At 41.3% G+C, this 23,978-nt stretch overlaps 1 protein-coding gene across 4 annotated transcripts; it reads right to left on the reverse strand.

Annotated features, from left to right (window-relative positions):
- Nucleotides 1-1,136: 1,136 nt before the first annotated feature.
- Nucleotides 1,137-14,230, reverse strand: kansl3 (KAT8 regulatory NSL complex subunit 3). Of its 4 annotated transcripts, none has more exons than XM_030060131.1 (20): nucleotides 14,032-14,230; nucleotides 13,381-13,655; nucleotides 13,055-13,225; nucleotides 12,853-12,943; nucleotides 10,788-10,973; nucleotides 10,544-10,675; nucleotides 10,296-10,412; nucleotides 10,100-10,198; nucleotides 8,930-9,001; nucleotides 8,716-8,790; nucleotides 7,874-8,031; nucleotides 7,656-7,719; nucleotides 6,303-6,491; nucleotides 5,208-5,364; nucleotides 4,755-4,832; nucleotides 4,206-4,385; nucleotides 3,471-3,558; nucleotides 3,098-3,225; nucleotides 2,550-2,656; nucleotides 1,137-2,132 (listed from the first exon to the last, which is right to left on the reverse strand). In XM_030060131.1, the coding sequence occupies exons 2-20, from the start codon at nucleotides 13,590-13,592 to the stop codon at nucleotides 1,884-1,886; spliced, it is 2,553 nt and encodes an 850-aa protein (XP_029915991.1). In that variant the 5' UTR covers nucleotides 13,593-13,655; nucleotides 14,032-14,230; the 3' UTR covers nucleotides 1,137-1,883. The 4 variants fall into 4 exon arrangements, with proteins under 4 accessions (XP_029915991.1, XP_029915992.1, XP_029915993.1 ...); XM_030060132.1 differs by having other exon boundaries at nucleotides 14,185-14,225; XM_030060133.1 differs by lacking the exon at nucleotides 4,755-4,832 and having other exon boundaries at nucleotides 14,032-14,229.
- Nucleotides 14,231-23,978: the final 9,748 nt, after the last annotated feature.

Consider the following 23,978-nt stretch of genomic DNA (forward strand, 5'->3'; position numbering starts at 1 on the left):
CCCGAAGTATTGATTTGTCATATGTAATCAAACATGTCAAATGTCCGGTCAGTCTAAATCATAACCCCATTACACACAGGTGACAGGCTTTTACAAGACATTGCCCAATCAGACAGCATATACACAGTGACTATTAAACCATGACTAATCCAGTCAAATATTTGTCTCTCTGAAATGAGGGAACTTGTACTTCCATTTTTCCCTTTTAAATTCTGCTGCTAATCAAATCAAACAAACCACACATTAATCTTACAGTTAGGGTCATTTTAGAATAATAAGCCAAAACATCATCCATACATGTATGAGGCACATGGGATATCTACCAACTGCTTATTTTCATACTGCATAATTGAATAAATTATAACCTTGAACATTAAGACAAAATATGCCATGACAAATTATTAAAATTGTTAATTATTCAGGTCTTAATTCCCTTCCATAAACATAATAACTAGAAATACAGACTTAGGGCTGTAAAATTAATTATAACCAGACTTAACATTTAACATTTGGTTGCCATGGCACTAAGTGTACTCAAAGCTTAAAAAAATTCTTTTGGTTGTATGGATAACGTGGGCAGTGTGAAAACAGAACACAAGAAGCCCACGTTGCATGAATCAACAGGACAACTAGAAAACAGCACGTGGCGTTCCTAGTGATAATAACTACCCGAATGGAAAGTAAACATCTAAAAGGTCCACGTGCCTTTTGACGCTGAGATGATACACACCTTGGACTCAGGGGGGCGAGCCGCCGTCAAAGCCTCACCAGCTTGGCTTTGTGATCCCACTCTACTTGGCTGGTTGCCTCGAAGGGTCACCGTTATAGAAGTGGGGGCTTTCTGCCCTACTGACAACACACAAACAAAACTGCTCAGCACTGACAGCCTTCACATGCCGACCTACAGCTTTATTTGAGATTAACTGAGCATGAGACTTTGCAACCTGTGCCGTCAAATATTTTAGAATGGAAGTTGTCACAAATAACCTTTCAACGTTAGCAAATCAAATTGATAGCAGGGTGTTAGACAGACAATGGAGATAATGACTAGTAAAAGCAAATATCTGTAGGTTCAGTGGTGAGAGGGGTGAGCAATAAAACACTTGATTCACACTGAAAAAAGAGAAATGAAAACATGAGTTTGATTCCAGTCTTTATTGCAGTGATAGGAACAGAGCTGGGGAAATACCATATGCTAATGTTATTGCTTTTCAACACATCTCCCTAAGGGGTCAGCGATTATTTGTATTCATGGATATTGTATATGCTTGCGGCAGGTGATTTAATGAAAGGGTTTACAAAATGTTATTACATGAGGAGGCAAACAAAATGAACACAAACATAAAATGACAGCTCCATCAAGTAGACAAACCTGGCATACAAAAGCAGTCTGGACTGGGCGACTGACAAACTGATCAGATAACTTCTTACATTTAGTCAATCTTGCAAACAATGTATTTGTTACTGATTTCCTTTCTTTTGCAGAACTTAATTCACAATTCTCCTGTATAAAATGCTTTCATGCATTCACATTTTAGCATGTTTTAACATTTGCATCCACTTCCACATAAACACTATGCGTCAAACATGAGTTGGGAACCAAAACGTTTGACTTCACATCAACTTAGACGTTTCCAATATGGCTCTTTCCGAACATGAACAATGCTTCATTACATGACTTATGCCGCCCATCTTCCTCAGATTCTAGATAGCTGCATGTCTGAATTTACAAAGCCTTACAACAGCTAGGATCCTCCGGGAAAACTATCTGCATGCACGTCGACAGTGCTGTCCTCTACGGTCCTCTAGTGTGGCACTCCTCCCTGGCTACACACCTCCTGTTCTAGTGTTTCCAAAACAAAGGATGAACGAACCCTGGGCGTTCAACGTGGCCGTCGTGTTTTGGCAGTTCGAGACATACCAGCACTCTGGTTGGTGATGTGTGCCAAGCCGGGTAAGCTGCTGGCAAGTTTGGCCAGCCCACCGTTGGTGAGTAGCTGGTGGATGGCAGTGGTTTTCGCCACTCCTCCCGTGGAGACCACAGGCACTGCCCGGAGCAGGGTGCTGCTGCTGCTGCTGTTGCTGGTGCCGATGGAGCTCAGGACCTGACCCTGGGGCTTGCCACCAACTGCCTGAGGGAAGCACAACAAGTACAAGCTCCACTTGATACATGTACACAAAAGAGTGTGACTGAGTGACCTCCATCTCTATAAACAGCATGTTGCCATCTGTAAAGTTTATGGCTTATAACCTTATCACCAACAACAAACATCTGTACAGCCTGCACATTTCATCTATCTAAGTTACTTCCACCTGCAAATTTGTTAATTGGAGTTGCTTATAATACATTTGTGCACATCTGGACACTTTTTTTGCATAGCCGGTATGTTCATCCATCTGTGCAACTGATGAAGAAAATAGCTAGAAATCCACTCATTTATATCAACCTGTAAATCGGTCCCTGAATGTGCTACCTATTAATCTACCCATCCATCAAATTGTCTGCTGCTCCCCACAGAGCAGCAACACATTAAATGGCCAGCGGGTACCTGGGTGCTGCCTGTGTTGGCGGCTGTGGAAGGCAGGCTAGGAGCTTTGGTGACGATCTCCTGAAGACTGAAGCTTAACCCTTGTAGCAGACTGCTGGCGGAAGGTGCTGCACACAAACACAAAGGCTATGACTCAGTGGAACTCAAATTTGGGTGCAGACAGTGTCAAAGTAGTATTAATACAACAGCTCTTGCTGTTAAAAACAAACTCCCCCTCCCCTGGCCCAGACTAGATTTAAACACACACACGCATCCTTGCATACACACACACTGACAGACATGTCCAAAGGGTAAGGTTCAGGGTAGTGACACAGGCAGTGATGGCGCAAGAGGCGATCAATGGATGATGTTTACTTGGATATGCTGTTCTTCTCACACAGTGTCCTTATCGAGTGTTTAAAATCGGGACACAAAATTGAATCTCCCCACTTTAATCTCACCCAACGAAGCGGTCAGAATTGCATTGTGTGTTGAGGCCACAGGGCTGAGATTAGCTGCACAGTTTAGAGTACAAACAGGCGTGCAAGGCAGGACAGGACAGGAGATACCTTGGGCAGTAGCAGGAACTTGCGCCTGGAGTGGTGTGGAGGACCCTGACACCATGCAAGGCTGCACGCTGTTGAATGAGCTGGAGCCCGGGGACAGGGCACTAGACACCTCTGAGAGACTACCAGACCTGCAGTGACACACATAACCACCAGTCTACTCAGGAGCTACCCCACCAAGAGCTGTCCGGCCATCAATCAGCTCCCAACCACTGAGGCACCACTCATCAATCCCTTTGCACCAGACACACTTTTGTCCAACAGGGTGGGGTTGGGGTAAGGGGAAGCCATGGCTAGGGGTTTAGAGCTCAATACTGTGTGTGTGTGTGTGTGTGCATGTGTGTGTGTGCATGTGGGGTGGGGCAGTCAGGCTTACCGCTGGCCTGTAAGGAGTCCAGAGAGTTCCTTAGCTCCAGCCACAGTCTGTCCCACAGTCACAGTCAGGGGCTTCCCAGACGCTCCCACTGCATGAAAGGAGAATCAGAGGGAGTTTGAGGGCTGCACAATATTCACAATTCATCACATTGCAATTATTTTACAGAACTGCAATATAATAGAGATTTTTCAATATTTCACATTTTTCAGAAATTATTTTTTAAAATATAAAACTGAGATGCGTCACTTAAGATTTGCTGTAACTGAATAAAATGCAAGTTTCTTTTTCAATGAGCAATTCAATTTGTTGTCCGGATATTAGGCTCAGCACCAGAATACCATGTTTACAAGTCCATTTTGAGCAACTACCACTCTGACAAATTAATGGGAGCCTCATGCTCTTTTAGAAACAGACATATACTGCAACTTTCAATTTATTGCAAAGCTGAAGTCAGATATCAGGCAGAAAGAAGAGACACTGGTTTCAAAGGCTTTCTAAAAATACTACTGAACACCAGTTATACTTACCATGAATAGCAAGGTGAAAATACAGTGCAGTTAATATCATAATACATTAAAAATACATCTCTCTTAATATCATCAATTTTATTATTTTATTATCATACATTTTATATTATTTAAAAATGAGCATTAACTAAACAGAAAAAGACCCAAAACAAAACAGCTCTGAGCAACGTGGTACAGAGTACTGCCAGACCAAGATCCATTGCACTACCTTCCTGTGCAGCAGGGCTGATGGCGCCCCCTGCTGACTCGCCTTGGGAAACAATGGTGACCTTAATCTTGGCTCTCTTGGAGGCTTTGCTCATGGTGGGGCTGGGTGTCTGCCTCCTCTTGCCATGGGGTCTCAGCTCGTCTCTGTCCAGGCCCTCCATCTGATCACTGGACACTGGAACTGCAACACACACACACACACACACACACACACACACACACACACTGCAGTTCATGACACTGCTGAGGCAAACACACTGCAGCTTGTCTGTGTTTGCTTGTTTTATTCCTGATCTTGCTTTTAGCTCATTTAGGCCACTTTCTCTTTTTTATTGAGTCAGTAAAGCACAATGTAACACTGTTTGGAAAAGTGCTATACAAATTCAATTTACTTTTCTGCTACACTGTTACATAACTACAATTTAATGCACAATATTGTGTGCTTGGTGAGAACCTGCACAATATCATACAGTATAGGGCAGTAGAAGAAAGGAGAGGAGTGAAAGGAGAGTGAGAAAAGAGAGAGAAAGGAGGAGGGATAGATACTTACCAAAGACACAGGGAGGAGTGCCAGGAGGAAGATTTTTCCTCACAAGCATGTTTTGTTTCATAAAAGCAGCAAACTGAGCTGGAATGAATCGGAAACAAAGACGGAGAGGAGAGTTGTAGGCAGAGAAGAGACAGAGGATGAGAGGAAAGTATTTCAGTCACGCCTCATCTTGCCCCTTCAGATGTCGTGACGTGATTATCTCTCAACAGACATTTTTATTTACACCCATCTCAGCCTGCCTCACCACCCCCACCCCGCTCGCTGCTCAGCTCACACAGCTTTTGCAAAACCTCGGTGGCAGTTGGGGTGAATGACTCATTTTAACAAACTTACGCAAACAAGTGGGGCGAATGTGCAGGTACAAGGCATCTTTGTGCATGTGTAGGTGCACGTGAACACTCACTGTGCACTTTTTTCAAATAACCAAGCGCTGCGTGTCCAGGCAAAACCAACCTTGAGCCTGCTTGTGGGTGAGCACAGTGCCAGAGCGTTGCATGTGTGTCTTCAGGAGCTGCGTGGCTGTGATCAGACTGGACTTCTGTGCTGGAGATAAACCAGACGTCTTTGGCTTCGGACTTGAAGTGGGACTGCTGCAGACACTGGACAGATCCTGCGCAGAGGAGGAACAGCTGATGAGTAATGGCCCAAGCACTTCTAAATTTTCATCTCCCCTTAACTCAAAATGAGAAACAGTGGAACTGATGCAATAGCATGGATTATAGGGCTGGAATGATTTCTCAATGTCATTGATTACATAGACAACAAAAATGTGTTGATTCTATTATTCATCAGATGTGTCACTTTCAGCTGAATATGGCTGCAAGCCCAAACCCTAAATCTATGCTTCAGAATTCCACCCACAGCACAGAAACTATTAGAAAACTCCAAGTGGAAATCCAAGAATATGTTGCTTTGTTACTGTGTAAAGTCACGATGGGTAACCGAAGTAGAAACAAAACAACTGATGAGAAAAAATCTTGCGATGCCACTACAGAGGCCAGTTCTTGTGCTACAAGGCTTGCAATTCAGCCAAGCGCTAGATCCAAATGGCTAGAGATGCATTTTTAAGTAAAATGTGTGACAAAGTACCATTATAAATGAGGTGCTGTGGCAAAGAGATGCCCTGGCATACAAATTGTGCTCTCCATGCTCTCTGGTACAGACCCCAGCAAAAACACACACACACACACACACACACACACACACACACACACACACACACATCCCAATTTTAATCTTTTTTTCTCCTCTGAAAAATTTGTATTCCTGCTATAATTGTGATTCATATAACAATATCTGTCACAATAACTCTAAGATGATATGTGGAGCATTCCACATTCTATAAAGACAATATATGCAACTACATTTGAAATACTCAATCGTAAATCCATTTTTATGGTAAGGTGGCTGCACAGCTTGCTCAGTAAAATAATAAAGAGATTAATCAAACATTTAAACACTGCCAGTTTTAGCCCTGATGTTTTATATGAAGGTTAAAACAATAAAACTTTTCAACATTTGTATACATGGAAAGGCCACCTGACGCACCTCTGAACCTGAAGGGGAGATGGGGACTCTGAGTGCAGGGGAGGAGGGCCGTCCTCTCTCCATGTCGAAGGGAAGCTCTCGTCGAGGCCTCTTCTTCTTCTCTGTGTCCAGGTCTCTCATCTCCCCTGAGCCGTGGCCGTGACCCTCTGCCCGGGTCAGAACTCCTGACAGGAAGTCAGCTATCTCATCCTGCACACCAGCAAAGGATAAAGAACAAATTTTTCCAATCATTCACTCTCAAATTCCCCAGACCAATGTCCAGCAAACCCATTTTTGATTCCACGTTTACTGTAATGATCCAGTGAATCCAATTAACTTGACTGGCATCGCCTCTGCGTGGCGAATGGGGTGTTTGTTGGTGTGTAAAATCCTGCTCACAAATTTAATTGCTTCGCCTGAAAAGCATTTCGGCATCTGGAGATGTGCCCCTCAGGTAATGGTAAAAACATTAAATTTAACATACAGCCGAATAGGCAGTTACAGACGAATGAAACAATGGAGACACTCAAAGTGTTCTGTTACCTTCCTGAAGCAGCATTTTTCTTCTCAGTGTTCATATATATTGGGAGACAGGGATCACATGAAACAGGAAATCCTGACACTGCATCATACTATCTTCAAAAAACATGTTTACAGCCAAGCTACATCCCAGTGGACAGTGTTCAGAGAAAAGAAATCAAGAAAATCTACTGCCTCTCCTCTTGAATGCTGCGCTCATTTGCATGAAGGCGACTTGAGTTTAACTTCTGTCCCTTAACCTTTCTCCCCCTCACTTGCTCGCAAGCTATTCCAGCACGCCCTGCACAGCGATCTGCTCATGTCATGTAAAAACTGAATTTAGGTATCTGTGTGTCAGAGCTAAAATGAAGCCATGTTATCACGTAATGCTGGTGTGTCCACAAGGTGGGCAGCCAGATAGGAGCCATTCAATTCATTTAATGCTTTTTGTGTATTACAATTATAGTACTTATTCAATACTAAGAATATTGCAGTTATATTTTGCTCAGTGTTTTAGGTTGTATATTACTCTACCATTTTTTCCTGGTCTTGACTGATCTGTAGCCCAACTTGTGATCTGCCTTGTCAAGTCTGTACCAATAAATTAATATGTGGCCTAAAGCAACTTTTCAGTGGGCCAGGTGTTCAGTTTCCTGATTGAAGCTGCACACTGAAGTGAAAAATACATGACTTGGCCACCGTGTCTTCTCAAAATGCCAAGCAGGTTACAGCTTATCAAAGATCACAAAACATGTTTGGGCAAAAGGTGCTGAAAACAAACCATAAGACCCCAGGGGAACCAGTAGTAATAAAACATCTCTCATCTCTTTTGTGTTGCCGCTTGCATGGACTAACCTGAATGCAGCGGTCTACCATGGTCTGTGTCAGGCCCTCCGTTTTCATCTTCATTGAGTTGATTCTATGGAAGGAAACCATTTAGGATCAAAACATTAGTATTCTTAACAATTACTCCCACTCCTAGCACTACCTGAGATGAACACACGTCTTTGTAAATGGCTAGGAAAAAAAAATAGTTCTTTTTTTCAAACATCCAACCAGGACTTGTGACTGACCGGAGGTTGTCGTCAGCTCCTCCGACCACCACCATGCTGTTGTCAGCCCTCAGCTTCTCTCTGAACTCCTCCATGGTCTCGATGCTGCACTGCAGGGCGTTCTGGCCGACCACAAATAACACGGGGGTCTTCATGTCCAACAGCGGGTCGTCCACATCCTGACAACAAATAAACCGTCTGTTACAATCCACTCTGCAGAGGCCAGTGGTTTTCTTCAATACCTGACCTCCCAAAGGCCACTGTTGCCTGAAATTACTTCTAATAAATAATTTCCTAGAATGTGGAAAACTGTGCAGGTTCACTTTGTTTCTACTACTAAAGTTTATTCAACACAGCGTCTATCCTGATGTGTGTGGACCAGCTCAAAAACTTTTGAAATCAGTTGTCTTAAATGACTTAAAAATAAGGGCTGGGTATTGGCAGGGACCTTGCAATACAGTAAGTACCATAATATACCTGTCACAAAATGATTTGTATCACAACACACTATGACACTGAAAATGTATAAATTAAACATAAAACACAACCAACTGCATTACACCCGAACAGGCTGATAAAATATACAATATACTGTAAAATGAAGTAATTCCCAATTCCTACTCCAATTTACTAAAAAAAAAAGACAGTGTACTGAAATGCAGATGCCATAACATCAAATGAAAAACTAAGTGCATAACTGATACATAGGCTATCGATATAAGAAGCTGGAGAATAAATACGGTACTGTGGGAAAATTATATTGTGATAGACAGCTGTATCCATTTTTTTGCACAACTATATTGAAAACATAGTGTTAGCCTGACAAGAAACAAAACATTTCCAGATGGTACATTTTGTCTTACCCCTCTTGGTCCGTTGACAGTTAGGAGCGGGAAGCCGAGACACACCACAGCTGTCAGATACTCCATAAGAGATACCTGCAATTAAACAGGCTGTATTACTCAATGCAATTCTTGGCAAATAAATAAATATATCATACTTTAAAGGGGGAAAATTAAATGGTTTAGCCTAACATTAGAAATCTATGATACAATGTACTCAGAAAGGCAGCCTTACGTGACAAGCAATGAGAGCTCCGACATTCCAGCCAACGAGGACGATGGGTTTGTGAGGGAAGTGACTGTGAACCTGGTGAACGAATGCAAAACACACAGTCAATATAGTTGCACTAACGTCACTTGCAAAAGAAATATCGATCAGACCTGTAGACATAGGCCCCTAAACACTGAATCTGTGCTTAAAAATTGAATTCAGATATGTACATTAAGTCCCACAAAATTGGTTTTGGGAGAAACCGTTGTAGAAACAGTGCTGAGTGTATTGATCTGGGGAGAGATTAATACCTGGTACAGACAAAGAGAACCACTTAAACACTTTATGTTGGTGTTTATAAACCTTGGGCCCTGTGCGAGTAGTGACAAGCAGCATTGGTCTGTTTCTTGTTTTGAAGTTTCATAATGTTTAAATGACGTTAGTGAAGACTGAGCCAATCTGATTAAGATCTGTGTACATTGTTCTGTTTGTTGCTCACCTTGGAGCCAGTGGTTTGTAATTTTCAAACCAACAGTCTTTGGTCGTTTGCTGTAACTGTTGTAATTAATGTGCCATGTTTTATCGTATGTTGTCTCCATGTCTTTGCCCTCTACTGCAAACCAACTTTCTCCTTGAGGGACCACAAGATACAGAAAGATGAAAGACAGTGTGTATAGGACCTGTGCTGTGTCTGTGGCACTGTGTAGTGGCAGCTGCAGCTATATGTATACCCATATCTATCTGTCAGAAAATCTAGAAAAGAGTTTGCAATGAGATGGAGTTTTTCACTGCAACCCAATGGCCACAAACCAAACAGATCAAAGAGGAAAACACACAGCTAAATTCTAAGAAAATCATAAAAAACAGAAATTAAAGACAGCAATACCAAATTGATCTCACAAAAGTAAAGGTACCTGAGCCTAACCTGAGAACACAGAAATGAGTGGCCTTGAATTTGAGGGTGAATATTACTTCAATCTGATGGAGCTCTGCACATGAGGGTAACTCGCTGTGCTTACTTTGCACATAAAAACTTAGTTAATATATCCAAACCAAGAAAAAAAAATCAGGCTGAAAAAGACAAAAAATTGAGAAAGCGCAAATATATATTTCATAGCACTCCATGCATACTACTGGGCTTCAAGTACACTAATTTCAAGAAAAATAATAAACAAGAAAAATAAAACATAGTACCTCCATGACCTTGGCTCTGACAGTACCCAACATGTGCTCCAGACACTGAGTGATACCAACATTGGCTCCGCTGTTCACATGACTGTTGACTGGGATGACCTGACACAGAGAAACAGCTGTTATGGGTGCTTTTCAGGGAGGAAAAAACACAGATTCTTGGTAACACATATGGATTTGTTTGACTGGGACTTCAAACCTTTCCTAAACAGGAGAGCTGAGACTGCCAGAATCTCATTCGCCTTGAGGTAGAGAGGGCAGGATTAGTTGGGCCTGATGGCGCAATCAGGATGAGTGGGGAGCCAGGAAGCTTGCTCTGGAAAGTAAAAGAAAACAGCAAGGCATCTGGTCTTGACCATTACTTCATTACGAGCCAAATAAACAAAACTGAGGGGAAAAAAGAGAATTATTCTTTCAGAAAAGAGAGTGAGTGACTGAGAGTCATACCGGCTTGTTGTGAGACAGAACTCCCACAGCTGGGTCCCAGGGACGTTTCAGTAACAGTGACAGGGCCTCTGTGCTTGGTGCTCCTGTCTTGGCTGATGACGTCAGCAGCATCCTGTCAATCAGCGAGGGTAACTGCAAAGACATAGTGGGAAGCAGCAATGAATCAAGAAAACCCCCGTCTGGCCCAAACACCAGTGCACAGCAAGTACAGGAAATGCATACCAATTATGAACCAATTAGGTACCTTGCTTTTGAGAGTCTGCAGCACATCCAGGTAAGCAGCCAGCATGGCGAGACTCAGGGACTCAATCATGGTGGTGTGTAACCACTGAGTCAGTTTGGTGTCCCAGTTCACACTGGCTAGTGCATGGCGCACCTTCCTGGCACACTTGTCCACAGCAATCCTACGCAAGACTGGCTCATTGCAGGCCTGAGGGAGAGAAGAGCACACAGGAGCCACAGGGAATTCAGAATTATTTAAAGACATGCTGTCATTTCATCTAAAAACAAAAAAAGGTAAAATGACTACACCTGTCTACTTTGGTGCTTTTCCTCCAAAAGAAAAACATTGTCTCATGACAGAAAGTGTTTTTAATGGTTGATGCTTCCCAGTGGCTCAGTCTTCTATCAAAAGAGACTAGAAATTACTGGACACAGTGAACTGTGCTGTGCTGAATAAATTTCCATTAATTTTGTTCAGTGGCCCAATTAAGAATCAGTCCCAGTTGAACTGTGGAACTGATTTCAAACGGCAAAATGACCAAAACCAATTATAAAACAAAAATCAATTCAAAACAGTGCATGCAAGTTTGAGTGAGCCTGGACCTTATCACAAATTTAATCAAAACATGATTTAGTAAGCACAGCAGCCCACCGTCCCTCCATCATGCTCTTCAGCCTCAACACATTCCCTTAGCCTTGATAGAGGACCCTTTGGGAATCTTTTATCAGTTGTTGTCTCTGAGGTGATACAACAAAACATTCCTGAGGCTACAACCAATACAACAAAAGATTCCCAAAGGGTCTGATATCAGAATATCCCTCAACCCTCTTGATGCACACTAGATAAAGAGACAGAATCCTAAACCTACAACACAAAAAGCTTTACAGAAAATGTCCTGGCTGACATTCCTGTTCTCAGATGAGGTAAGTCATGCAAAGAATATAAATATTCTTAAGTCAATACACCACCTCTTATAAATGTTTGAAGTTCTGAAGGATATGAAGTTTTGTAGTGATGATACAGACCATTTATTTGGGACTGAACAGGTCTGAATTCTTGCTGACATTATGCTGATGCACCATGTTATATTCTCATTCCTGCTCTATCCTCACTGCAACAGATACTTCAAGTGAACTGAGAAATAGCCTGTTGTATGTCCAAAGAATTATTATTTAAGAAAAAAAGGAGGAGTGTATTGAAAAGCTATTAAGTCAATAATGACAAAGTAGCTTTGTAATAAATAAGGGGAAGGTGATCAAAACGACATAATCTATTCTCATTATAAGTTGTGATTCTCAGTGTTTATATTCAGAGCTAAGGGTGGGGAAAAAATCATTACACTTAAGTGCTGTGATTCTTTTTTTTTTTTATCCATTTTTTATTACTGAAATGATTTAAAGTGATCATATTGGTCTCTTAAGAGACTAGACAACCTAAAGAACCTATTGGTATCATTGCTAAATTTTGGCAAGGGAAAATCTAGCAAGGCCATTTTTAAAGAGGTCCCTTGACCTGACCTCTGACCTCAAGATATCTGAATGAAAATGGGTTTTTTGGGCACCCATGGGTCTTCCCTATGCAGACATGCCCGCCTTCGGCTAATCCCATTCAGCTGGGGGCAAAAAAACATGCAGTTGTTTGCATGCAGTACAAAAGTGTTATTTTGGCCTATTATAAAATGGTGTATTTGTGCAGACTGGGGCTTAAAAGGTCTTGAAGTAGCGTACATTGGATATGACTGGAATTGCAATAAATCATAATATCAAATCGCAATACTTATCAAATCAGCACCCAAGTATCGTGGTAGTACTGAATTGGGTGATAAACATATCATTCCAGCCCTATTCTGACCCATGACTTGGTATTTCAACCAGAATGCAAACAGCTTAACTTGATCCCTCCATCTTTCTCAAGTGGAGTTAAAGACGGCACCCAATATCTGAAAACTCAAAACAACAGAGAGAAGAGGGGAAACAGGAAGGAACAGGGCTTGTAAGCCACATGTTCTAAATCTGAGAGCGGACAGGCCATCCTCACAAAAAAAAAAAAAAAATGCCCAAAAATAAATAGAAAGATCAAAACTTACATTTTCATTGGCAAGACGGGCTAGTCTTTCAGCTTGCAGAGCTTTAAGCACTTTATTGAACAATTTGTTCTGCGCCACTGACCATCCAGTTCTGAAACAGAATAATGTGGATTACTGCAAAAGTGTTGACAGGGATAAACTATAAAACATTGAGTGGCATGTCAAACACATGGACTGTAGACTGCTCCATATGTTTATTTACTTGTTGAGGTGTTCCTCCCAGTCATCAGGAGGCGGGGGGCTCTCGGCGACAGTGCGAGCAAACAGGACATGCCGCTCACACTCCTTCATCACACTGAGAGCTTTGTGGTTGTCATACAGTGGAACAGGTGTGGGTGTAACTGTTTCCACGTCTATTAAAGGATCAGACTCTCTGCAGAAAAACATGAAAATGATGCAGGTCAATAAGGGGCAGACCAACATCTCAATCATCAAACTGATCAATTATTATTTCTCAGGCGTGCAGAGATACAACATCCAATTATTGATTTACAGATCTTGACAAAGACTGCTGGCTCTTGTACTCACGACGATGCGTCTGGCTGGCGACGGGGAGTGACAAACAGGGTCCTTGTGGGCCGGGCACTGCTGGCATCCGGGTGTGCATTCCACGGCTTGGCATAACTATGATCCAGAAACACCAAGTCCAGCTCTCGCTCATGAGCTGACAGCTGGAATAACAAGGACGTGCCCATCTTGCGTGCTGATGTCTGGAAGTCTTTATCCCCACTACGATGCATCCTCTTCTGGGGCCCTGAGGGGCCCTAGAAAGGGCTCAGCAACTTGTGAGGATACAGACTGGCCTGGAGGAAGAGGAGGGGGGTACATTTAATCATTTGAAACACAAAACAGCTGTACTTTATCTATCCATCTAATGTCGAGCATACCGTCACGTTAGCTAATGTTACAAACATCTGTGTCCATGATGCTTTGCCAGCAGTGTGCACCGCCTACCCACTGCCATATACTGATATGACTTGGTTGAATACAGTCGTTTGACTCATATCAAGCTTGAATATCACCACCGAAACAAGGAACAGAAAAAAACTTGTGTACGTAATGTTGACGTTTAGCATCAATGCTAACGCTGGCTAAACGACTGGGCTGGCCTAGCAGCTAACTTGCGTTAGCTATGTTAGCATTAGCAAGCTTAAAGCTAGCTAGCTACTGCTGGCTCACCGTTTGCCTCTATTCTGCCATGTTCACCGTGGTGTTAACAGCTTCAAAATATCCTTTACACTGAGAGTAGTCAAAATGAGAACGTATTTGCTTGTCGACACTGAGAAATAACGTTATATCACACACATAAATTTAATGCGCCTATATGCTCACTTCCTTTTGTTATGTGACTGGTTGCCATGTTCGTATTCTATCCCCCCCTTTCCAGCTATGCTATAAACATGTAGTAACGCCCGACTCAATATGCTTCTTTTTAACCGACCTGGCAACTCGCGGTGTGGCGCGTCAGGCAGTAAACGATGCAAAACCTGGAGTGGAGTTAAGCAAAGCCACTGGATCAGACCTGTTACTGGTCGACTCGACTGGTTTTAAAGCAGACTTGAACAGACACATGACACAGACATAGAAACCTTTCAGCTGCTCAGTTTGGAGCAAAACCTTTCATAAGAGGTGCAGCATGCAAAAGCAAATGGGACTGTTTGAAATATCATTATGTGTATCACTTGATCTTATTTTTATTTGTGTTTTTCGATGTGTTTGTATTACTTTAAAGCACTTTGTAACTCTGTCTTATATGCTATATAAATAAACTTTTACCTAATTCCTTACTGTCATTTGGTTTCTTGTTCTTTCTCTCTCCTCTGAATGGATGCTCTAATCTTGTGTTGTTTTAAAATGGGAGGAGAGGGGGCCCTCTATTGCTGACAGTGTCAGCTACATTATCAGGCAATCACACTTTCAGATTGCACATTTGCAGATGCACAATTTTGATATTTATGACAGCTCGTACAAGAACTGAGCAAGAGCTGAACAACAACAAGCCCGGACAAGTCAGTCTGAAGTATAACAATTAAAATATGACAGATAATATCAAAGCATGTTTTTTTTCTATTTTTTTTTTTTTAACTAACTTGTTCAAATCTGTTATAATGTCATTGTTTCATTTCAACCTATATTATTTCAGAACAGAATGCAAGACAGTATGCAAACATCAGATTCATTTTCAGTGGACAGGAGACAAAATAAATGGATCTGTGCACATCTGCATGGTGAGGACAAAATCTGACAGATATGTGAGAAGACTTGGAGCTGACAGTCCTTCCCTGTCTATTCCATCTACTGCTTTTTTGAGGGCTCTAGAGCCATGGTGCAATATTGACTGAACTATGGATGAGGCTCTATGGTTATTCCACTTGCTCCTTTGTTAATGTAACAGGTCTAGAGCCAGCCAGTGCTGGACAGCAACCTCTGCCTGCCCCTGTCAGGGCTGCGCCTCAGCCTCATGCTACATATTTTTGAATTTTTCATTTTAAGTTTACCATATTAATTTATGTTGCTGCTTAGTTTTTGCAGTAGTAGTAATTTTAATTGTTTTGACTTTTGCAGAAATAAATTAATTATTTTATAATTGTTTCAGTATGATTTAAAACACTTGGACTATTATTTATTTCATATGTGTATGTGACACATTTAAGTTACTATTCATATCCCTTGTAGAAGGACCAAGTAATTTAGCTTGTACCTGTCTTGTTTTATGGGGGGACATGTTAGAGTAATGGACGGTAGAGAGTAACGTGATGGGAGAGTACATGTCCAAGTTGTATATGAAAGTTGGGTGAATTGTCCTGCCATGTTGGACAAATAAAAGAAAGACTTTGACACAACTGTAGTCCGTTATTTACCCACAGATAAAAGTGTAGAAATACATCGAAAAAGAAGGGTTACAAAGCCTTTACATGAGTTTTATGCCTCGTAAGTCTGATGACACACACTAAAAGACAGTTTCATTTGACAGGTGTAACTCAGGGTTTCTGAAGTACGATCAAGTCACTGCATGGCCACATTCATCCTGTAAACGTTTAGCATCTCTGTGGTCATCACAAGGTTCACCGCTTCCAGGATGAAATTCTGACAACAATGTCAGTCCGCTTTGATTTCTGTGCATTCAGACTTGTCACTTCATGTGTCTTGAAGTGATCAGATAGTACTGAAATAACAAATATAAAATGAATTACATTGAAATGGGAAATGGGAATCCACCGTGAGCAAATGAGATGCAGCAGTCTCAGACAGGACTTCCTTATGACACCTACAGTGAGGATATACCAGGTTTTGCCTTGATAAGAAGCTGTGATTGGTCAATGTGGCACAAAGTAGACGAGCCAACATGATCCCTTGATTTAGCTGGACCCTGGGAAGTGTATGAATGGAGAAAAATTGAGCAGCTGGACACTCATTTCCACTTATTAATACCTGAATTTGTTATAGAAAATAAACCTTAATTAGAGTTTTGAAAATCAGGGGTTTTCAAGATGCCAACAACTTCAAAAAGTTAAGGGGATTTGTGAATGGATTAAGACATTTTGAGGTGCATTGTCTTGATTTTCAGTTTAATCTGAGGCAGAAGTAACAGGCTCAGTCTTAAAGTTAAGGCCTCATGAAGGAATGTGCTGTGTTTTCAGGGGAAATGTTTCACTGGGATACAACCTTTTTAGATCAGTCACCAAGTGAAATGGTTTTATTGCTGAAATCTAAACAACTTTCTGCTGCTGATATTAAAACAACAAATTGTTTCAGTGACTAGGAAAACCTTTGAACAGCTATGTTGACAGTGCTCTGTACACCATCCACCACAAATTATTAGTATTACTAATATAATTTTTAGTAGTAGGCTAGCTTGGGGTAATAGCCCCCCACCCCGGGGTAATAGGCCTCCCCACTGTAGTTCTCCAAAAAACCACCAGATGGCGCCAGATTTAATTTCAACCCATTCCCTGGCCACCGCTGCGCTTGTGGACTGCAGGATAGTGACGTCTCATCACTCTGCGGTCAGATATTCCACCAAGACGATTTCATGGTAAATTGATCTAATTTCTGGTCATCCTGAAAAAGTTTATTACATGATGTTATGACATTAGATTTCTTCACTTTTTTGGGTGTGTCATTAGGAAGGTCTTTAGTTTAATAATCCACTTTTTCTGAGAAGAATATCTGAATTAGTTTTTAGTGAGGGGCCCGTTTTTCAAGGGACTGCATTTGGGGGAAAAGCCCCCCCAAATGCTAATAACTTAAAGAAAGCAGGAATGGTAGTAGCCTACACTTTGTTTAGCTAACATGTTAGCTAGCTAGCTAGCAATTTTGATGCCAAGCAAATTCTGAGGGACTATTTTCTGAGGTTTTTTTTTTTTTTTTTTTTTTTTTTTAATTATGTGTTGATTTACTCAAGGCTATACATCCCACTATAAAGCTAGATCAGGGTTATAGTTGTTGGCATAGCTCACTAACTTACACAGTTAAGGCCACAAACTACACCCTAATATGGTTATTTTTTCCTTAACTCTATCACAGTGAAACTTAACATAGCTAGTGTAAGCAAATAGGGTAAGTAGGTCTACGATTAAAGCGGGACAACTGGTAAGCCGAGACAATAATACCCATTTTATTACTCCGGATGTCATTCAATAGGCCTAAATGGGTGGCCCAGTTTGACAGTAAAGATGTCCTGGTTTGACAGTAGCACCTGGAAAAAATGTGGTTTGGGGTCAGTGTGAGTTTGAGGAAGAGTCATCCCCTCTGTGTTAAATGTTTCTTTATTTTTTTCTTCTGTGTATAGTAGAGCCCTTAATCTCTTTAGAAAGGTAGCATAAGAGTCATATTTTAAAAAAAATCTGAAAAATTAATTTGTACATTTTTGATGTTGCACTGTTCTTTTTATGTAGTCACATGACTGCATACTAAATATTAAAAGCTATTGTTTCAGTTATAACCAATTATACTGGTTTGTAGACTGCTCATTTTCACCTGATGCAATAGGCCCCCCTGGAGGCCTTTTCCCCGAGAGTAGGGTAATAGGCCCCCTGTACAGGTTTTCAGTTTTTGTACTATAACTTCAAATTCATCAACTATTCCAACATATTACTCGTATGAGTTCTTAGTCTTTAAAATAACCAAATTCTACATATTGAATTTCTATCAAAATGTATTTTAGTTTATCATAAAATCAGCATCTTCCTCAGGGGGGGCCTTTTCCCCCAACCTACCTTTATTAGGCTCTTCTCCGCCATCCTCTTCTCCTCCAGATGAGCGCTGTGACTCTGGAGACCCTGAGGAGAGTTCCTGGTGTTGTCGTGGACACCAGCCTCCCTCCTCCTCCACTGAACATGAGGAGAGCCGTTGCGGTGCTCCAGACGGGCCTCATGAAGACATTTGGCACAACTATCCAGGTACAACTGGACATATGGTCATATACCAACATCTGGATGTTCTCAAACATTTGCTCAGTGGGAGTTGAACCCCTGCAGTTGATCAAGCTGGGCTCCTGACCTCCACTGTGTCTAACACACATGTATCACAAACATCTTTGAGGAGACTGCTGCTGAAGGTCGGCCTGTCAGGAACAACCAGGGAACTGCAGGAGTGAGTGGAGAACAGGCGTTTGTCTTCAGCCCTGAGGTCGACCATCAGAGCCATCCTGGTGGGGCTGTTCAAAGGCCGGGATGAGACCCTGTACCACCCACAGCACCTTAAAAACAGAGCCTTTGAGACTGAGCTGGTGCAGCACATTCACCACTTGCAGCAGCAGGAGGCAAGTAAATATAAGAAAAACAGAGTCTTCCTCCAAAGACTGCAGCGCCTCACTGACCCGGAGCAGGAGGTAGGTTCTGGTTTTAATTGGCTTTAAATGTATCAAATTTACCTGAGTGTGTGTACTAAACCGTCACAGGAACAACATAAGAGAAAAAGGGGGTTTGTATAATGGCTCACAAATGTTGCTTGCAAACTTCTTTCAGGTCAAACTGAGCCAAGAGCTGTGCTGGCCTCTTAAGACCAAACTGAATGAGGCTCTGCCACACGTCTGGCTGAGCAGAGAGGGGCTGATGGAGGACGCCCAGGTCGCCCTCTTCGCCTGCAGCCTCATTGCCACAGAGGCGCTCAACCACCTGAAGCCCTCTGTGAGGTTCGCTGATGGTACAAAGAGTGGCGACGGCACTCCATTCAGCGTTAACATCCCCCTCAAAAAAACGGACAGTGAGGCTTCGCGAGAGCAGACCCTGCTGGAGCTGCGTCTGCTCCAGGAGCGCAGGGAGAGCCGGGAGGAGTCCCTCTATGTAAAGCAGGTGAGCGGCCCTTCAGATTAACATTCAAACTGAGAGGATAAGGAGCTTTTCCACCTTTCTGTTTAGTCCTTTGCACCTTGCGAGGTCGGCAAGCCTTGGTTGCGTCTGGCGCCTTGGCTTGAGGGAGCAGTACTTTGCGTCTGGCAGTACTTGCTCCCTGGGGGTGTGTATATAGTGTACATTTGTAAACAGAACGTTGATTTAGGGATTTTGATTTATTTATTTATTTAGACCACTTTGTTGATGGTCACTCCTTCAAAAGCCTGTCCTGGAAGCCAAACTCTTTGCAATGCCACTGTTTCCAACTTGGTGCTGGAAGCCTGAGACCACGGTGAACAAATACAACAAGTTACCTGAGGCTACTGGTAGCTCTGACATTCCTGTTTCCTGTTTTGATTCCTGTTTCTTATTTGTTGTTCAATAAAACAGCCTCACTTTTACCCAGATGCTCAGCCTTGTTTCCCCAGGTTCTCAATCTACAGCTTATATTCTCCATCTCCATTTTGGCAGAGGAGAGAAAGCTAAACCTAGAGAACTCTTTACGTTGGACACTCGGTCTCTGAGTGTCCAATGCACTTTCCAGTACATACAGATCAGAGAAGAGAGTGTGTGGTGCAGTTGGTGTTTATTCCAGGACATGTTGGACTGGAATGAAAGGGCAGACAATATTACAAATTCTGCATGAGAGAGAGAAAGGACTGATTTCAAAGTGTTCCTTAGAGGAGATGAATATCAAAGTTTAATCAGATACAGAACTGTGAAGGCAGACTGTACTTTCCTGTTCAAATGTCAGTAGGTTCTGACCAACTTCAGTAAATGTATCACAACTCAAAATGCATGCTGCTGTGTTCAAACCCATGCAACTTTATTTTAACTTCTAGTGGTGATCCCAGGGACTCCAAAGATACCAAATATATGCTGTTGAACTTCAGGGAAAAATAATGCACAAGACATTTAGATATTTTCTATTTTCAGCCATAAAACAATGACATCTTAGGTTTGAATATTTCATTCAATATAAGTGTGATGTGTGATTTATAGAAATCTATAGAAATGTTATCATTGTATACTTGTAATAGATTATTTCACAGGTTATTACACTACAATAAAACAATGAAAAAGGGAAAAAAGATCCAACACTCCAAAATAAGTAAAAAAAAAAAAGTCTTTTTATAATGAATGCTCAAATAGAATATATATAGCCAAATAGAACTAAGACCTTTTAACTTTCCAGCACCTTGGATTTCTTATTCTTCACTGCTGGAAGATAATTGTATTCCATTCCTTTGTATTTAGTCTTTATTGAGACAATAGGAAAACAGAAAATGAAATAATGTTGAGCAGAAGTCGCTCCAACTCACTGAGTTACTGCAGCTTAATGGTAGCTTCTTAACCCAAGGCATTTCTGAACACATAATGCAGGGTGATTTATTCCTCAGGGCCAAAAGTGTCATACACTAAAATTACATCATTACAACACCAATCTGTGATGGACCTGCGACCTGTCCAGGGTGTTTCCCCTGCCTTCTGCCCAGTGAGCGCTGGGATTGGCTCCAGCACCCCCTGCCACCCTTACAATGATAAGTGGTTTGGAAAATGACTGAATGAATGAATGAGCAACACCAATCTAGCACGATGTGGGCCTGATGCCATTAAGACTGCAGCACACAAATTCCTTACCAACCACAAAATTAGGTTAAAATTAGAAAATGGGGAAGGAAACAAATAAAATGTCATGGTTATTATGGCTATGTGTATTTGTATTATTTATCAGATTATTTGATTTGAATAATAAAGCATGCGTGAGAGTGGTCAAAATCTATTGGGCGGGTTGCCAAGGAACTCGCTTACTGTGTTCATGCGCTCCTCATTTTGTCACCATCAAGCACCACCCTTAGGCCAAAAGGTCAAATTTGCTATTCTGTAATATACTGGGTGGATCGCTGTGACATTTGGTGAGCACATTCCTGCTCGTGCTCCTCAGATGATAAACCCCTCTTAACTCGGGTGACCTCATGATCTTTCCTGCAGCACCACCCTCACACCAAAATCTCATATTTGCACAAAGCATGTAACTAAATCACTCTTGATTTTGATGACCTCGTTACCTCAGCAAATAGACATGAAATTTGTAAATCATATTCATGCCGCCCAGAGGATGACCCTGTGAACTTTAATGACCTCATGACCTTTCCTCAAGCGCCATCTGTAGGCCAAAATGTCCAAACGATATGCACATGGACTTGATCTGCTATGCTTAGCAGATCAAGTGAGCGTGAAATGATAATATATGATATTCTTCAGTTCCTATTAAAACAAATGTTGCCCCCCCACCCCTGCAGATGGTGTGATTATCACAGCTGATAGGAAGGTCTAGCTCCACTCCCCTTTGTTTACTTCCAAAGGTCCCTGTAGGAAAATAAAAGACGAGTCCCCCAGCAAAACCACCGACTCTTTACCTGACCACCGTTCAAATCTTGTCTGACAGCCACCATGGTGAGTCTTTATTATGATTATCAATACTTAGATAAACGGAAATAACAGTTGTTTGTGGCCATTTTAATTCACATTTTTGAGCAAATAAACTGTTAGGTGTTCAAGTAATGTACTTTATTTAAAAAAAATGTTATGAAACTGGTTATTGAAGAGGTTTGTTGTAATTTAAAAGATGATATTTATTGTATGATGGAAGTAACTATCAAATTATTAATAAAACACAAGATGAAAATATATTCTGACATCTTTTAAAGGTTAATATAACCTCAAATTTAGAGGTTGGCTCCTCTGTTTTTAGTATCAAATGGTTATAAATATCACTACATGTATAATGTATATGGATCCTGTATATTGTGAAATCAAATTCTGAAGCTATGATATTTTTCTGTTTTTGTATTTTTTGTGTGAAGAAATACTTGGCTCTGGCTCTGCTGTTATGCACTCTGCCTTCGGTGTTGCACGCTTCGTGCTACGTCAAGGCCATGAAACCAGGTACAAAGCAACCAAACCAAGAACAAATGAATAACAAACAGCCGCTGCCGTCACAAGCACACATGCACGATTTAAAAATATGGAAAAACATAACACGAGTCTGACACGTTTTCCTCCTGCAGATATGACCCACTGTCAGGACGACGTGGATAAGACATGGCATCCTGTAGGATCCTCCTGGAGAAACAGTGACTGTATGGACTGTGACTGCAGCAGCTGCTGCTCTGCGTAAGCACACACCTTTCTGTGTTTCATGACAAGAAAATTCACTCCCTTTCATTCACTTCTCTTGCACAACGCTGCCTTTTCTAACTTGAACTGTCTGATTGCAGGTATCACACTCCCAAATCCTTTCCTGAAGACTGTGTGTCAGTGTTTGACTCCAAAGAGTGTCAGTACATAGTCCACAAGAGGGGCGACCCCAACACTTTATGCCCAATTTACGCAGCAGTAGGGAAGTAATGTAGTAGCTGATCCATTATTGCCTCTTTTGGTCTGAAACATCTTCTGGTGGGGTAAATAAAATGGAGAAAGACTTGACTTACTTGTTTTATTCTAGACTATAGTTTGCTGTTTCATGTTTTGTGACTCCAATGACGATGTGATTCCCATTGGATCAATAAGAGGAACTAAATAACTCAATGCTTCATGCACAATGCAGGAGTTTGATCTGATGGAGCTTTTAATCCTGTGCTATTGTGTTTGGTTTGTAAGATTTTAAAGAAAGAATAAAGACGTTTGACAAATATTAGTCCGACAAGTTTTTTTTCTTTGTTGTTTTAATTTTATTAGCTTTAATTAGGCGTATCCAGTGAAAATCAAATGGGAATGCTTGCACTTTCCCAGCAGTGATCTGTTTCACATTCCTACAGTGCAATAACATCACACCACAATACACTTAGGCTATTAGAGTAAATTTTACTTTAAAATACTCAGGAAATTGTTGAGGAAATCACAAATAAAACCTTTTTTTTTTCTAAAATCCAGATAATCTAAAATCCCATTTAACTTGTAGCCCTTTTTTAGAAGTTTGGGGTGAGAATGATTTGCGCAAAAAAAAAAAAAAAAAACAGCTTTTAAACCACCACTATATGGCTTTTGTGTGTAATTTTCGTATTCCCAGAATTCTAATTCTTCAGGGAATGCACATCGATTTTTAACACCAACTAATCGAAATTTCAGTGAATGAGTAAATGATGTGGCCTTCAGATGACCCATTGGATCTGTTCCTATATCATGTCAGCATTACCTCTGCCAAAATAGATGCAAATCCAGTGAAACACACCAAATCTACAGCAGTTTTTGTATGAACAGGTCTAGGCGGCCTGCAGGCATTGCATACCTTGCACTCATCTTTGTGCAGGAACGCAGAAATAAGTTAGATTTCCATGAAACTCCTCACAACTGTCCTAAGGAACATACTCTGACATGTGTTAGACAGATGCAGTTCTGATTAGTGTGGAAATGGATTTTACTGCACTTTTTTTTATTAGATTTCCCTGACACAAATAAAGTTGTATGAATTAGGCTGAGAAGTAATCAGACATGTAGCCCAAGGTCTCCTGTAAAAAAAAATATCCCAAGCACTACCCAAGTGGTTGACACAGGTCCATCTATTCCCAGAAAACTCTAACCCTAACCCTGTGTAAAATAGAAACAAAAAACAGATGGGGTTTTATGGTTGAATACACTCTGATAATAAAAATTCAGTTATTTAAATTACTGGTATGTTTCAGGTTGTAGATTTTATTGTTTTGTGATGCACGTGGTCTCAGCTAGAAGACCATAAAAATGTACTATTTGATAAATGTAATTGTAGAATTTTGTTGCAGTGAGGTCTCA

Source organism: Myripristis murdjan, chromosome 9 (genome assembly GCF_902150065.1).
Source record: "Myripristis murdjan chromosome 9, fMyrMur1.1, whole genome shotgun sequence".
NCBI classification, from domain to species: domain Eukaryota; kingdom Metazoa; phylum Chordata; class Actinopteri; order Holocentriformes; family Holocentridae; genus Myripristis; species Myripristis murdjan.

Excerpts from the sequence above, each read along its gene's own strand:
- kansl3 (XM_030060131.1), bottom strand. The coding sequence starts at position 13,592 with ATGCATCGTAGTGGGGATAAAGACTTCCAGACATCAGCACGCAAGATG. Across the intron at positions 4,833-5,207 it reads CACCCACAAGCAGGCTCAAG|CTCAGTTTGCTGCTTTTATG; the intron begins GTTGGTTTTGCC and ends GATTCATTCCAG. Across the intron at positions 3,559-4,205 it reads CAGCCCTGCTGCACAGGAAG|TGGGAGCGTCTGGGAAGCCC; the intron begins GTAGTGCAATGG and ends CCTTTCATGCAG.